Source organism: Lepisosteus oculatus, chromosome 5 (assembly GCF_040954835.1).
Source record: "Lepisosteus oculatus isolate fLepOcu1 chromosome 5, fLepOcu1.hap2, whole genome shotgun sequence".
NCBI classification, from domain to species: domain Eukaryota; kingdom Metazoa; phylum Chordata; class Actinopteri; order Semionotiformes; family Lepisosteidae; genus Lepisosteus; species Lepisosteus oculatus.
Window position 1 is genome coordinate 15678548 of NC_090700.1, and position 14651 is coordinate 15693198.

Below are 14651 nucleotides of genomic sequence, written 5' to 3' on the forward strand. Positions count from 1 at the left end.
ACATTATTTTTAGAAACAAACCATTAGGAGTGGCAGGAGACTGAGCGCAGAATGGAGGAGAGGCTTCACAGTTTTGCTCACTTCAAGTTTTTTTTTTTCACTTGCCAGGCTTCGGTTCACTTGCAGCCTGGGTTAGTCGGCTATTTGCATATTTATTGACAGCTGTCAATAAGGTCCCAGCAGAGCTCTCTCAGCTAAGTTCCTTTCAAGTAGAAGACTGCAGCTGTGCTACCGTGTGACATATGGCCTCCTTTAAAAACATGTGGTAGAGGTTTGCTGTTGAATATTAATACAGTTTGCAATCCTTGCTGTCACTTCAAAGAGCTACCAAAAAACCAAAGCTGCGATGAAGATTTGGCACACACGTGTCTGAGCTTATTTTACTTATACTAAAAAACTGTCACACACACAAGAAATAATAATATCTTCTATTGAGAATTTTCTGGTTTTTGTTTGGCCCCTGAAACTGGAGGGTGGACAATGTAAAATGTATTAATTCAGTTAAGTATTGAGTCATTACCAACTAGTGACTCACAGCACTTTATCTATAAATAACATTTTTATTCTTTTTTTATGTAATTCTAGAATCCCAGATGCCTTATTTCCTTTATTTAAGGAAGTGTTCCATTATATCCTTCTTATCCGAATTACTGTATTCTTCGTGAATCAAGTACTACTTGTATCTTGTGCACTCTACAACTGAAACAGGAAATGTATAAACGTCTCCTTAATGCCAATTTGCATTTCTTCCTGACTAGGATGCGGTAGCTGGTTAGTTGTCTTTGGGCTCTGTTTTAATTCCCATAATTCCCACACAAGCTGAACATGTCCTGTGGGATCTGTAATTATATCTGTTCTGTGGAGTTGTGACAGTTTGCACATACTGGAGGAAATTGATAAGAGCACTATCCTTCCAGCCTGGACTGCTTTTGTGAATACGCCAAGATGGCACTAAAATGGTAAGAATCCTTATCCCTTGATTGTAAGAGATTTAGTTTAATTTCTGTAAATGTCAATTTGCCGTGCATTGCGAACTGCAGCACGTGGGCTGGCTAGCAAGACGAGAATTTGTCCGTGGTTGTTAAAGTAGGATACAGGCTATGATTACAGTGCGAACTCCAATCTTCAAGAAACTCATCCACTGATTTGGTCTTGTACTCCAGAATAACAGAATTAAATATTAATAGGACTGTCACATGGCAATTGTAACTCCACTGAAACTGCAAATCTGCCTTTGGACTGGACACTAAGCCTTCAATTCCCAAACATTGCCTACTCTACAAATTCAAAATTTGATGTATCCTTCAGAAATATTTTCCCAGCAGAAGATAAACTCAGTATTTTTTTCTGTTAAATGATTGGCATTCCCAAACAATAAAGTCATTAATGTCCACTACAGTTCCTGAATTCTAGAATGGTGTTGTACATGAATGGGAAAACAAGCACTTTAAAAATAACTGTGTGATTTGATCAACAGGAGAAGGTAGTTCTAATCTTAATATTTACAGCAAACAAGCAGGTATTCTCACAAAAGTCACATCAAAATCCATGCATTTCCTGAAATGATTTCTCTCACAGACAAAAAAGATCTTAAATGTTCAGCATCTGAAAGTCTTTGCACTGCATATATAAAAATTTGTGTATCAACACTGGTGTAGAATAAGAGAATAAGGTTTTGCTTAACCAAGGTGTCAAGCGTTTTATGAACAAACCACAACAGTAATGGATAAATGTAGAGCATGTAAAATGGTAATTCAGATTTACAGAAGGCTTTGGATGTATTTCCTAATAAAACATGAATTCTCAAACTACAGCCAGTATGAATTTAGAAAAATATGTGTTTGTATTGAAAATTGGTTAATAAATAGAAAACAAAATATAACTAAGTGACGAATGTGCAAAATGAGTTGATATAATAAGTGAATTGTCACAGGGATCATCATCTGTGAAAGGACCCCTTCTCTTCCTAATTTACTGTATATTAATGATCTAGATTTTTGCATAGTTAATAAACTAGTCAAATTTGCTAATTATAGCAGATAATTAAGATTACTGTTAAAAGTTAATCTACCAGTTACTGGTTATTAAATCTTGGAAATAAAATACATTCATATAAAAACTGTACACTTTTCAAATTAAGCACAAAATCGTGAAAGTACTGTAAATCACCATGCTGTCACTAACTCAAATTTGATGTAATGTGGCCCTTCCTGCTCCCTAGTCACTGTCATGACTAATGTAATGAATAAGCTAATAAGCACAGGATGTGCAGCAGAAATTTCACCGCAGATGTTCCAGCGTGATCTGCATGCAGAGTTAACAAATAAGTAGCATTTGTCCGCAAAACTGTTTTGAAATCGAGAGCACCATTTCTATTGGATTAGAAGAGATGTATCCATGACTCTTCTTGTTTACAATGTAATAAGGCCACATCGCTTTACTAGAAGTTTTGTTTTGTTGGCGCATTCTGAATCGCAGAACAGGGTTTTGCACATACCTGGAGCTTTCATCTATTTTGTGATTTAAATTGTTTTACAAGTTAATGTGAATATTTTACATTTATTATATTTGAAATGCACTCATCAATAATGATGATTATAACCCTGAAATATAAAAATAGCTTTGTGTTTCCCCTTTAAATTAGTATAATGCATTAGTAAGGCCTTGGAATATTGTGTACTCTTTTTATCACCACAATATATAAAAGATGTCACTGCTCTTGAATCAGTCTAGAAAAGCAACCGGTTACATTCTGGAGCATAAGGATGTGTTTTACACCAGAATCTGTTTAGCCTGGTACAGTGAACGTAGCAGACTTCTGCAAAGTCAACACTGAAACACCAAGAAGAAAAGAGGAAGTGGAAACTACTTTATCTGGAGGAGCGTTTAAAACTGAGAACAGGAGGCTCAGAGAGTTCAAATGTTTCAGAAGACAATATGTGAGAGGCAACAGGCAGTTCTCTGGTTCACAACTACAAATGTAAGGGGATATATAGGTAGACAATTTGTAAGTCACCCTAAAATCAGACTGTGGCCTGAACCTGTGTGTTGAGTTGAACAAATATGAGCAAAGCTTTTCAGAACTTTATTATATTTATACCATACACATAGTGATCAATGTAAATTACCACTTGCTGAAGGAATGTGCTAATAACAGACAATCCAGAGATGAGATTTTTGAGGAATAAGTGCTCCTTCGCGTGCTTCAGTCAAAACCATCATATGTGTTTATTAAAAATTGAGCGGATCAACCCTTATCTGTCTTGATACGCAATACAATCTGGAATCTTTCTGACCTCTTTAAGGGATGCATAGTACAGGTCCCCACGCGGAACAGAAATGCTGGACACATTAAAAAAAAGGTCCTCATCCCTTTAAAACTAAGTGAGGAAACAGGTGAATTCCTGTTGGGTTCTGCTTCGGCACATCAGTCAGTGGTCACTTCAGTTTGCGGGGGCTGGCAGGCAGCATTGTCATCTCTGTCAAATGCAGCCCAGCTAAGTCAGCACAGCTCAGAGTGAGAGAGGGGGAGAGAGAGAGAGAGAAGTGCAATGAGAGAAGAAGGGCTTGAAATTACAGCTGGATGGTCATGAGCTTTGATGAGCTGCAGCTGTACCCGACTCCTGCTGAGAGCACTTGTACAAAATCCCCAATTTCACAGCTTGCTTTATTTTCCCTTTTCTTTCTCCCCGAAGAAAGTAAACAATTCTCTGGGTGCCGAGCACTGAGCACTGACTGCGTGATCAGAGCGCTGAGGGTTGTGCCGCTCTGAAGGCTTCAACGAAAGAGAAGGGATTCAGACAGAATGTGAAGCAGAGTCTCCAGTCCTGTGCAATGTAAGTGTCCTGATTTTAACCACAAAATGATTTTCTCTTATGCTACCACTATAGGCATTGAAACTGTACTGAATGGCAAATGTTATAGATTTATGGCATGTGAGGTATAACCTTTTATATTAATGGTTAAGAGCCGGGCATTTGTAATTTAGCGAGGAAGTCATTATCTCATGAAAAAAAAAATTTTAATGAAAAATTCAGAGTGCAATCTTGAAGTTCGCTCGTCGGTGACTGGTATGAAAGGTAACAACTGACACAAAAAATATATGAGCACACATAATGAACATTAAAGCTATTAAGATTTTACAGCTGTCTCATTCACACAGTGCAGTGAACAGGAAATGTGAGATCTGAACAACTTCCATGCAAGTTTGTCCCATCTTCTGGTAATGCAGAGTAATACAGAGAAGGATAAGAGTATAGTACATCTTCAATAGTAAAAAAAAAAGTAACATAAGCAGCTTACATATTTTTAAAACAGCAACCATTCAAAGAGATATTCTTTCTATTACACTTCCACTCTCGCACTAGTCTATGAATAAATATAGCAGTATAAATGTCTTATAGTATACATTGTGATGTCAGACATGTGAATGCTTAAAAAGGCTTAATCAATAGCCTTGTATAATTTTATTTGTATATGCTTCCAAACAAACACATTTTTTACAGGAAAATGATCATCTTCTGTTAAAAAACAGAATAGCAGCACAGAAGGCCTTTTCAATTTCAGTAATTTGCATGGTTTCACAGGAGGGGATTTCTGTGAATGAAATATCCAAAGAGAAGCATTGATCAACAAACAGTGTGATCCATATTAGCTTGTAATGCTCAAAATGCTCTGAAGTGCATTTCCAGCTGTGTGAACGAAATGGGTAATGAAAAGTAATAACTGACCAGAGCAGAACTGTGGCCTCACAAAAATACCCGTACAACATGAATTAAAGCTACAATGCCAATTGAAAATTAGTATGGAGCTTGCTGTTTCTCAGAGAACTCTGTGGACTCCAGATCAGGAGGAAATCTGCATCGTGACACATTGTTTACAGAAATATATGGACTACAACGACTTCAGTCTTCTAATAATTTTCTAAGAAAATCTCTTAGAGGTTTTAGCAGTGATTGAAAGTGTATGTTCACGTGTAAGAAATGTTACTAGAGGTTAAAAGATGAGATGACTAAAAATCAAGAATGAGACGTGAGGTTGGGCAAGTAGGAATTGACGTAGTCATTTGTGCAATACTGCATATTTAATGTTAGGGAACTGTAAATTAGATGCAACTGAAGGTGCACACACTCACGTTGCAAAAGAACAAATTTCACTCACCTTTCAGTTGTTTTATTTTCGGAGAAATCACTTATATTTTTCTAACAGTGCCTTTTTATTTAAATGCAGGACTAGTAGATGAGTTTTAAGGTGTGTTCGTATACATCATGTTTTACCTGTATTGTATTCACTGTTAAAATGATCAGACTCACAATATGTTTCAGATCTATGTACATGGGGTTTTTCTGCATTTTTCTGATTTTAACAGTGTCTTTGCTGAGATGTGATACTGTCACTGTGTGTAAAAACCAACAATTTACAGATTACACCATGGAGAGCAGTGAGCCCCCAGTCCCCTCGAGATAAAGGAAAAATGCGAAAGGTATCTAAATTATAAAATGTAATTCTGTTAAGACCCATTGATCTTATTAAATATAATCTCTCATGGGATCATAGAAAATATTTTTTGTGCTGCTGTTTAAATAACCTGCTACCTTTTCCAAAAAACAGGAGGTGAATAATTAACAAAAACACCTGAAGTGCAACATGATTGCCTTTACACAAAATGCAATGGTACCAGTGAGCCAGCCAACTCAAAAGGGAAACAAGTGCCTTAGCATTTAGACATAGTACTTCAACATGTGTGCATCTGCAGTATTAGCATAAGGAAAAAATAATGATATCCTATTTCACTGAAAGTTATGTTTTTCAGCTATTCAGAAATTATAACATTAACATTCTACATGATCAGATTTGGTCAAAAGTCATATATTTAAATCTATGCACATTAAAGGTGCCTTTTCTGCCGACAATCTTAACAATTGGCAAGCTTCTTCCTCTATGGAGGTGTAAGCCTTTATGTAGTATTTTTTTTCATTCTGTATATAAAGGAGGGCAGATAATTACTTTTCAGATTGCACTGGCTTGTGATCATGGTAACCTTTATCTCTCCAATACCTGGCAAACAGGCCTGCCATTAATCTGGGAAACATCAGAGTTTCAAATTTTTACGTGACAAATACTGCAGGGATACCCAAGTGAAGTTTAAAACCATTCTCTCTTTCTCTACACCTTTAAATTGTATACATTCTCAAGCTATTGTGTGGTGTGTTGTATTTAAAAAGCCAGATTTCTCCAGTTATATCCTCCTCTGCTTAGTCTGAAGATGACCATCCCTCTTAAACAAACAAAACTTGACAGAATTCTACCTACGTTTCTCGCTCTTAAAAAGAAAGCCTGTTCGGTATTGCAACCTTGGACTGACGTCGCTGCAGCAGGGGTCCTGTCCTTGAAAGAATTAGTCATGAAAGCCTGACAAAGAGCTTTTCTTTCTTTTATTATCATTTTTAAAATTCATTACCTCCATCTGGCCCAAAGCACTTCATTTATCAAGCTTCTTGCATGGAAACTTTTTGGCGAAGAAGACAAGGTAATAGCTGTGTCAAATATATATAAAATCCACCCATCCATTTTCTAACCACGTTATCCAACACAGGGATGCAGGATATCTAACGCTTATCCCAGCAAACAACAGGCACAAGGCAGGATACACCCTGGACAAGACACCTGTCCATCATAGGGCACACACAGACACAAATGCACACCAGGGCTAATTCACCTACCAGTATATCTTTGAACTGTGGGAGGAAACTGGAGCGCCCAGAGGGAGAACATGCAAGCTCCATGCAGATAGCACCCCAGGAATTGAACCCAGGACCCCAATGCTGTGAGGCTGAAATGCTAGCCACTGTGCCACAGCGACACCCTAAATATAAATATAAATAGTAAGGCAGGGAGGCTCAAGAGCCACTTTTGTCAGGGCAGAGACATGAGGTGAAGTCATCAACATTCTTCAAGTCAACAAGCTTTCGGGACATAACTTGAAACACCCAATCAAACTTATGCTACCTGCTGCTGGGAGGTGAATATCCAGAGATATATCATGCAACAGTGGGAAGAACTCCATACAGACAGTCATTTAAAGGCTACAACTGTAGCACAGGACACTGAAGCAGCAAGGAAACAGTGTCACAGTGCTCCCTCAAACATAGAAATAGCTGATAATCACATATCAAGTAACAATCAGAATAACACAATCCTTGTATCCCATTTCACTGGGAATATGAGAATATTGAATCTGGTACCTGGAATCATTATGGCCACCTTACTGTATGTGCTAATATTTATGTCTTTTCAAATTTAGAATAAACTATTTCTCTGTGATATGAATACATTTTCCAGGTTTCATTATTTGCAAGATCTATACTGAAATATAATGGTACTGCGTTCATTAAGGTAGCTTTATTAAAACGAAGTGCACTCTAGGGAGCAAATCTGAATGAAAAAAAATGTTTTTCGTAGCTCTATAATTGGCCTCTACATCACTAAAACATGATTGCCCGTAGGCTAAGCAAAAAAGTAAAATACACTGTTCATGAAATAACAAAGCAAACAAGTACTCAAATACACGAATATAGCCCATTAACCTCATAACTAAAACTCTAGATAGAATGTTTCATTTGTCAGAGCACATTAGTCTATTAATTTAAACCAGCAAAGCTTTGTACGAGAGACCAAATGAAATGCGAACAATTTTTGACATTATTATCAAATGACTATAGTTGTAGAGGCCAAATTCTAAGGTGCCTGTTAGAAGCACTTCAAGAAATCATTAAGCAAGCCAACACTTCCAGTGCAGATAATGATTTATTTCACGAGGAGATAAAATCTTGAAATGCTAGGGATATTGCATTCTTATTGCGCTGATCTCTGTTTCTAATTTGTATGTTTTCATCCCTGAGAAATGCTTTGGTCACATATACACACCAAATATTTTTGGTGGTTAGGTGTTTTCTGTTAATTGTATTATCATCATTGCCAGCACTGGCAAAGATGTAAAGAAGAAGCAATGGCTGCTGTGTAGTCATCTTTCAGATATATGTGTGTTTAGAGTTGGCAGTCCATTTATTATGAGCACTGACTTGGAACAAGGACTTGATTTGCACAAAAAGGTTGTTTAATTATTTGGTGAAACAGTAATGAAAGAATAACAAAAGCTGTGCGACTACAGTTAAAATGGCAACATGAATAAAGCAATCACCAACAGCTGCATGCGCATTTTCTGTGCATCACTGAACAAAATATGCAGAGGGCATCGATTTTTCCAGCAGCTCATTTTGTGAACTTTCTTGTTAAGCAGCACCGAACTGCCGTATGTGAAAACGTCCTTTCATTTTTGTTTCTTAAAATTATCATGTCTCAATTACATTTTATCTTAATTGAATTTTTCAGCTCCAATTAGCAATTTAAAAATCTTCTTTCCACTTGCACGCCACACGTGAATAGAAAGGCTTAAAGATTAATTAGCTGCTTCTGATCCAGCCCCCAGGACATGTGTCTACACTAGATGGACCCAGAGTAGACTGGAGCCACAGCTTCTGTTGGCATTAGTGCAAACTAAGTGTATAAATACAAAACTGGTAGGAACTCAGGAGATCATTATTGGCATACTGCTGTGGAATTAATCAATTTTTACCCCACCAAAGTATTCTATCCATAACCCAACTCTAGTAAAATTCTTAAATTAAGCAGATTTACTGTACAGTATACAATAAGACTTAAATGTCCTGCTATGAAATTCTCCACTCTAATGATTGTTATGTAGAGTCTTTTAAGTGCCTTCATGGTATCTGTCTTCACAGGTTTTTCTACTTCTGTAGCATTTATTTGCTAGGCTTAATAAGATGTATCTGTAGACAGAATCCATTTGTTTATAAAACAAGCTTATTGATTGCATTTATTGGCTGTTAAATAACTGAGCTCCTATCATGTGACTGTTGTGATTAAAAAACTTAGAAGATGTTAAACATTTCAAACCAAAGCTTCAAGGTTAAGTAGAAAATAGAAATACAAAACACCTTAAAACATACAGCCAAGTGCATTCGGGGAATAAGTGTCTCCTGATCTGCAAACATGCACAAATGAATTAACGCCAACTTCAATTTCCTTCTTTGAACCACTGGAATTGCTAAAGCAATTTCACTCTGAGTGAAAGTCCTGAGGCAAACTCCTCAACTCTGAGCTCAAATGGAGTGTGGACCTGAGACTGGCTGAAATCTCAGGACAAGCCGGTGAAATGCAATATCACAATGTCTCCAGTATGTCCACCCCACACAAAACCCTTTGGACTGTGGACTGATACCCGATACACAGACAATCTGTGAATTACTAAAGGGAGAAAGGCTGGGAAATAGTGTCTCTCAATGACTTTTACCAAGTGTCAGAAAATTTTAATCAGGGCACTTTAGCATCGTATTAGTAAGAGCAGGCTCATTTTCTTCTAGGGTGATAAATGCAGGTTGACACAAAACAGCTAGAAGCACTTCACATAGTCGTGTGTAACCAATGGAGAGAGAAGAGCTGGCAGTTAGCCTCACTGTGGAAAATCTGCTGTTCCTTTGAAGTCCTTAGAATGTTTTTATTCAATCTGCTCTGAGCTTGAAGGCATGTGAAACATCTGCAGCCACTGTTGTAGGTTCATAGTCGTTTCCTATGCTTTTGCGTAGTTGAAATTCATTGACAAAACAAGGCGAGTTTGGGGTCTTTTTTTCAACAGTAAACCTCAATTTTTGCAGTGTGCTTAATTCTTTGGGTTTTATGTTGTGATTGAGCTTATAAATAGGTTTTGAACTCTCGCTACGTTTATTTTGCCACACCAGTGTAAACACACCTGTGTTTTGGAAAAAAAAATGAAAATTTAGCACTGTTACAGTTCATTTAAAATTTTCTTTGAGGGTAATGATACCATACATTTTCTCCCTAGTAAATGTGTACTGATGTTAATTTAGAGAATTATGTTTTAAAGTTTTTAAAATAGAAATATCTTATTTTTTCTACTATATAGCTGCTGTCACAACATTTTAAGACCAAAGACAGAGAATTTCACAGAATGAGGAACAGTAGTAGATAACTGCCTCTAAATGTCATGTATAAATGTCCTGGTATTAAGATGAACTGCATGAACTAGTGTTTGAAAAGATCGAAGACAAAATCATTCCTATAAATAAACAGCTACATTTTCAGACATAGGGATCCAAAATCAGTCCCAGGTTTTTGTGATCTCTATTAAGATCTCTGAACCAAAAGTCATGTTGCGCTTCACAAAATTATCAAACCAACCAACAAGATAACAGTTTAGGAGAAAGTATACAGTACTCCCTCTCTTTTAATCTTTTGCTTTTAGGGTAATTGAGACAACACTCTTATTTAACACATAGCACTGTATAGGTACAACTAAAGATTAACTACCTTCACAACAAAAAAACTACATTCTGCCATAGTAATGTTAATAATTCTGTTACTAATACAGGGACAAAATCTTTGTACATTTAATATGAATTCATATGTATGTTTCTTATGTATAAATTAATTTATTTTCTACTCTTAATGAAGTGACATCATTTCTTTTCTTTTTACAGCAAAGGATATTCAGCAATAACAATTAGCAAGTTATCAAAAAGTTACAATGCCTGGATATTTTCACGACATCTGCAGAATGGCTATGAATGCTGAGGAGTAAGTGCATAACATGTTGCCTTACGTGTCATAAATGAAACTGCAATATGTCAGGCATGGATCTCCCTTTGGAAGACTACAACAGCTCAGTGCCCGAAAATGGGACATTCCTGAAACTCATTCCAACGTCCATTTCGACTGCTGTAGACTCGTCCTCTGAGCAGATGGAGAACGTCTATGTGTATGTCTCAATTTTTTTAAGCCTGTTAGCCTTCCTACTCATGCTCCTGATCATCGCACTTCACAGACTCAAGAACATCATTTCCTCTAGTTCCTCATACCCAGAATACACCAGCGAGGGTGGCAGCTCCTTCACCAACTTGGAGATCTGCAGCCTGTCTTCTCAGAGGTCTACTGTGTCCTCTCTGTCCGCCTGAGGTCGTCTTTCATTTTACGAGTCACAAAGTGTTGGGAACTTCTTTTACCACCAAAAATGGAAATCTCTAAACATCAATAGGCTTGACAGCAGATATGATCGTTTTGAGGAGGACTGTGCTCCTTTTCCTGCAAAATGTGAGAACCAGTTCTTACATGGTGCCCAAAGCAAAGGTTGAAGAAGTGATGCACCTCACAACAGTGCAAGCTTGCAGATGCCCAGCAGACCCAGGTGGACCAGTATATATTACCACTTGGAAGTCCTGGTTACAGTCATTTAGTTACCACTGTTAGAACTGCTGGAGATCAACACACACACTAGAAGAGCACTTCTTCTGGTGGAGTTTTTGGTGTTTTAACCAAATTCATAGTGTTTCATAGAAGCTACACGCACAGAGATGGCCAGGTACAGAAAGTATTATAAAGCTTACATCTTGTATTCAAATAAATTGACCTATATTTTATGGTGCATTCATATGTATGTCACTTCCACTAAACTTTAACAAAAAAAGTAGATTATAATAGATACATTTAGTTGACCATTGAAACTGTAAATATTAAATGTTAGTATGTTTTTTCAGAATTAAGTCAAGTAAGCCTGTGTGCAACTAGAATGATAGTTACATCATGTACAGTACAGGCACCTAAATTCATTTGTGTCTTTTCATTATACAGAACTGTATTTATTCTTTCTGCTTTGTTAAGTATTTTGTGATATGTCCTCTTTTTTAAGTTTAGTTGAACATTATCCATCTTGTGATATATATTGACATAGACAGCAAAAGCATATCATTAAGAATATAAATAATTCTCAAAATAGAAGGGTGCTTGACTCTTCTATTTTAAGATGGAAACAGAGGACAGCAAGCAATAACAGTAATCACATGTTAATATTGTTTGAGGAAAAGATGGAAAAGACAGATGAGAAGGAAGTTGATAATTTCACCAAGGCAGGTGATAAGGCAGGCTAGGCACGAAATACGTCTCTTATTGATTGATTAGGAAACAACAGCTTCCCTCAGAGTGAAGAAATCTGCTCACCTCAGCCATTTATCAATACACAGCCTCCAGACTTTGAATACCAGCTTAGGTAGCAGATTTTGAAGTTAACACAGTAAGCAGTTGACAAAAGCCACTTGTTGAGGAAACGAGAGGTTTATTTAATTATTGACACAGACTTAAGCCCATGCTACACTGATAAAGCTCATTGCAGGCTCTATATGACCACATGCTATCTTTTTCATATTTGACATGTTCTTTATTTAACTCTGATCATCATGAAGCCTTTTAAATAAGTAAACTTTCTGGCTTTCCTGCAACTTTTCTTAAAATTGTTGATTGATACAGACTTTATGATTTAAAAATAAAAGAAGCATTTCAGTCGGTTGCCAGCATACAGCAAATGCTGCTATATTTGCCTCAAATGACCACTGCAGAGGAAAACAACTTAATTAGTATCTTAAAATTATTCAAGTGAAAGAACTAAATAAAGAACTAGCAGTAATTGGCAGTTCCTGTCTCATGCATTTATCATTAAGAACTCATTATTTTACATTGATTCTCATTGTAAAAAAGGTGGAAGTCACCTTTAAATTTTTAAACATAAAACACTTAAAATTAATTTTGTTTTTTTTAAATTAGAATTAGAGGACATCATAGATGAAAGCTGCAAACATTACACTTCATTAACAGTGATTACTTCGCTTTTAAAGTGGGACTTACCTGTACAATTACACCCTAAACTAAAATTCAGAAAACTAGAGAGTTTAAAAGGTATCATCATCTTTGTTCTTAAAATGCAAATAACAAAGCATGCATTGCTGGCAGAAAATAAAATTATTTCAACATCAAGTGAGACTATTACTGTATTATTATTTTTTTAATGGTCAGGTATTTCTCCATATAATCACAGACAGTAAATTACTGGGAAATATAAAATGTAATGAATCAAATGCAAAATTGTTCAATAATGTTGTTCTGGATATGCCTCATTTAAAGAAGAAAACAAATTTGGTTACTGGTCCCAAAATGCAACATTAAGTGAGTCTTATTTTTTATTATTTAATTGCATGGCAAGATGTTTTTTTTCATTTACACAAATTACTGTCAGTACAAACTTTTTTATGGGGTGAGAATGAAAAATAAACTCCTGCAAACAACAGACTCTGTTATTAAGTCAAGGACATGTACTTCAGACAGATGTTTAAGAAAATGGTTATGGCTTTGTATGATATACTTGTTACATTAATTACTAAATACATTAATGATTAATTACACAAATTTATCAAATGACAACCACTATAGATAAACTACTCATTTGATGAGCTGTCATACTTCGGTCTATGCTCAGACCTTTCACGCAGCAGCTCAGTTTGTCAGGCATCTTTAGACTATGACAAACAGTCTTACATTATGGATTAAGTACATTGCAGGAACATTTGTGCTTTTTTATTTAAAAACCAGGGAAATGAAGCATCATTCAGAATTTATTATGTAATATTATAAAGGACACTCTATAACGGACATTAAAAACACTTCTAATTGTACTGTAATCTTGAGAATACCTGGTATATCCTTCATGCAGCAAGACAAGCTAAAAGAATGTCTCACTTGGATGGTTATGGATTTGTAGTCATTCTTATGTCATACCTTTTGTGAATAGGCTGGTTACTTCTGGCGGTTCCATAAATGAAATTGTAACACTGTCAGAGAAAACAACAGGCACTCTTTTATATATATACCCATACATTCTTTTTCTAATGCTTCTTCCAATTCAGGGTATCAGGGGAGCCGAAGCCACTCCATTGCAGGGCTGACACAGATACAGTACAAACACACAAGCACACACACCTTGGACCAATTTTTCCCAGAAGCCAATTAACCTGCCAGTATATTTTTGGACTGCAGGAGGAAACTGGAGCACTAAGAGGAAAGCAATGCTAACCACTGCACTAGTTTTCCACTTGCTATATATACAGTACATGCATATAATAAATTACTAAATGAACATATACAGTGTAGGTATTTGCAGGTACTGTATACAGTATTGTATCACCTTAAGTTACCAATACATTTGATTGGGAATAGCATTAATACCTACACTAAATGTTGTTGTTCATGAGGGAATTTAATAAACCTTAAGAGAGACCTTTTTTAAAGTTAGCTTGTAAGCTCAAGTAGTGAAGGAATTATTTATCCATAAAAGTTTTTTTTTCCCCGTTGAGCATACACGTTACAAGTTATGCCAAGTACCAGCTTTAACTACAAGTGCTTGCTGCAGCTTCTGTCTCCCAACAATGAATTGAGATCAATGAAGCTGCAAAGGCCACCAGTCCATCAAAGTATCAATTATCCTCCTTTTAAGATAAGGTGCAAAACAGAAAAAAGGAGTCTGTGATCCATGACAGACACGTGTTGCAGTTGCTATGATGCTGGTAATTCACTCTCTATGGAAATAGCAGGGAGGTCTTCCTGTATGATTGAAACTTCAAAGTAAACATTAATAAGCTTCTCACTTGGTTGGACTTTCCCTTCAGAAATTCACACAATGTGCACAATGTGTCTCCCCTGAGATTAAAACCCAGGGACCACAAAGCTCAGGC

General features: G+C 36.4%; 1 protein-coding gene across 3 annotated transcripts; it reads left to right on the forward strand.

The window, feature by feature from the left end:
- Nucleotides 1–3460: 3460 nt before the first annotated feature.
- LOC102682556 (serine-rich and transmembrane domain-containing protein 1) lies at nt 3461–12900 on the forward strand. 3 transcript variants are annotated; one of them, XM_015342039.2, is made up of 3 exons: nt 3461–3836; nt 5369–5482; nt 10578–12900. In XM_015342039.2, exon 3 carries the CDS (start codon nt 10722–10724, stop codon nt 11049–11051), a length of 330 nt encoding a protein of 109 aa, XP_015197525.1. In that variant the 5' UTR covers nt 3461–3836; nt 5369–5482; nt 10578–10721; the 3' UTR covers nt 11052–12900. The 3 variants fall into 3 exon arrangements, with proteins under 3 accessions (XP_015197525.1, XP_015197524.1, XP_015197523.1); XM_015342038.2 differs by having other exon boundaries at nt 5423–5482; XM_015342037.2 differs by lacking the exon at nt 5369–5482.
- The last annotated feature ends 1751 nt before the right edge of the window (nt 12901–14651 follow it).

Excerpts from the sequence above, each read along its gene's own strand:
- LOC102682556 (XM_015342039.2), top strand. The coding sequence starts at position 10,722 with ATGTCAGGCATGGATCTCCCTTTGGAAGACTACAACAGCTCAGTGCCC.